This window comes from Verticillium alfalfae, genomic scaffold (assembly GCF_000150825.1).
Source record: "Verticillium alfalfae VaMs.102 supercont1.7 genomic scaffold, whole genome shotgun sequence".
Taxonomy (NCBI): domain Eukaryota; kingdom Fungi; phylum Ascomycota; class Sordariomycetes; order Glomerellales; family Plectosphaerellaceae; genus Verticillium; species Verticillium alfalfae.
The window spans coordinates 325,065-326,865 of record NW_003315032.1 but is presented as its reverse complement, the minus strand read 5'-3'; the positions used below and the strand labels follow the sequence as shown (position 1 = coordinate 326,865).

The 1,801-nt window shown below is 58.9% G+C and overlaps 1 protein-coding gene across 1 annotated transcript in view; it reads right to left on the bottom strand.

The window, feature by feature from the left end:
- The window catches only part of VDBG_05939 (hypothetical protein), a gene marked incomplete at both ends in the record, with an annotated part of 3,577 nt that extends 2,934 nt beyond the window's left edge, over positions 1 to 643 (bottom strand). Inside the window, 2 exons of the mRNA XM_003003451.1 lie at positions 37 to 155; positions 319 to 643. Coding sequence (XP_003003497.1) covers positions 37 to 155; positions 319 to 513 — 314 coding nt within the window. The remainder of the gene's footprint in view (positions 1 to 36; positions 156 to 318) is intronic.
- Positions 644 to 1,801: the final 1,158 nt, after the last annotated feature.

Below are 1,801 nucleotides of genomic sequence, written 5' to 3'. Positions count from 1 at the left end.
TCGAGGCATGCGGCCACATGCTGCATCCTGCAGAACCTGGATGAGCTCGGCATGACTGGCTTGCGCGAGGCGCCAGTGAGTTTGCCGACGGAAGTGATGCGAGGCGGCAGCTCACCAGCCTCAAAGGCGGGTCTGACGAGGTTCGTCGCGCGGACCTGTGGGAGAGGAATATAGCCTGTCAGCGTGTATTATGAGAAGGCAGGGGTAAGATGAGGGCGCGGTGAGCGAGAGAGCAAGACAGGCCATGTGCTCGGCGGCACTTCAGGCGTCGTGAGCCTGGAACACAAGGTGCCGACTCCTCCGCGGAATCCGACTCACCGCCATCAAGGCCTCCTCGAAGGCAGTAATGTCCCTCCGCCCTGTCGACCAGATGAGTGGCGGGGCGGCCTTCTTCCACAGGACATGCAGCTGCCTGCACGTGGAAGCGAGAGCCAGCATGTCAGCGAGTCCATCGCAGAGGGAAATGATCTGGACTGTGATTTCGGCCGGACATGACAGCAGACCCTGCACCATGGTTGCTGGTAGCATGAAGCGAGTAAGATGTCTGCGAGGTGGGGGCGGGGTGGTAATGAGAGGAAGGGTGTAGGTGCGAGAGGGAAGATGAAGCGGAAGAGACCGAGGTGGGGGGAAAAGAGTTGTAGAGTTGGGCAGTTTCGGTCGGCGTCGAACAGTGTTCTCGTGACAGCGTGAAATGAGAAAATAGGTCGTCCAAATAGGCAGCTGGAGCGAATGATCTGGTAGATGGACGGCTCGATGCAGATGATGGATGATGTTTGATGACTGGAGCCTGCAGTTCATACCGGGGAGGTGGAAGCTTCGCGGTATGTTGGGGGGCAAGGCAAGGGGCGAGGCTGGCCAGACCAGATCGGATCCGACTGCCCACCTGTTCATCATCAGGGGTCGTCGCTTAACAGCCAACCGTCAGCCACGAGCCCCCAAGCCCCCTTCCCTTGCAGGCCTTCCCCTGGCACGAAGGGCAGGCACCCGAACCCCTGGTCGACTGACAGCTTCCCCGGACGCTGCCAAGTGGGGATCGAGACCCCTAAGCTTTTTAGCTCAGCACTGCACTTCCAAGGACCCCTCGCCAGAGTTCGCAGGGCCTAGACCAGGATCGGGCCGGACACCGATGTCCGAGGCGGCTGCTGACCCTCTGCTCGCTTCCCTGCCTGCATAGGGATTTTGCCGAACTACCTCGCCCAAGGTAGCCAGGCATTTTGACCTTGCAGGATCAAGCTTAACGCTACCTAGCCTTGCCTCATCTCCCACTTATCCATACGCGGAAAGCTGATCCGGGAGGTGGCCGCCGATTCTTCAGCGCAACGTGCAGATAGGATGCATGGTGCGTGGCACGGCCTACCCTCCCTGATGCATGCGGCGAGAGGCGCTAGCATGCCCTGGAAAGTGCCTCTTACTCATCATGCACTTTCCTGATTGCCATGTGCCTTCCAGCGCACACATCCCTACCTACCGCTGGAAACCCAGAGACTTCACAGGTACAGCCGTGTACCTTTCTTCCCAGGCCGTGTTCTTCGCGCGCAATGCTACATACTCTGCCTCGGCATCGCGATGCTCCGCAGCCAGGCGAGAGGGAGACAAAAAAAAAAGAATGATGCACCAGCTGGATCGAACGGGCTCTCGGGCCAGAGCCAGAGCCAGAAGCTCGCCCTGACCGCATCCCCCTCTTCCTCTTCTTTGCCGTCCTCTTCGTCTGCCCTCTCTCCAGGACTGTTCTTGTGGCTTCATACTTCATACTACGTCCACATACCTACTTGGCAAGTCATCGTGTCATATAGTCGGTCAC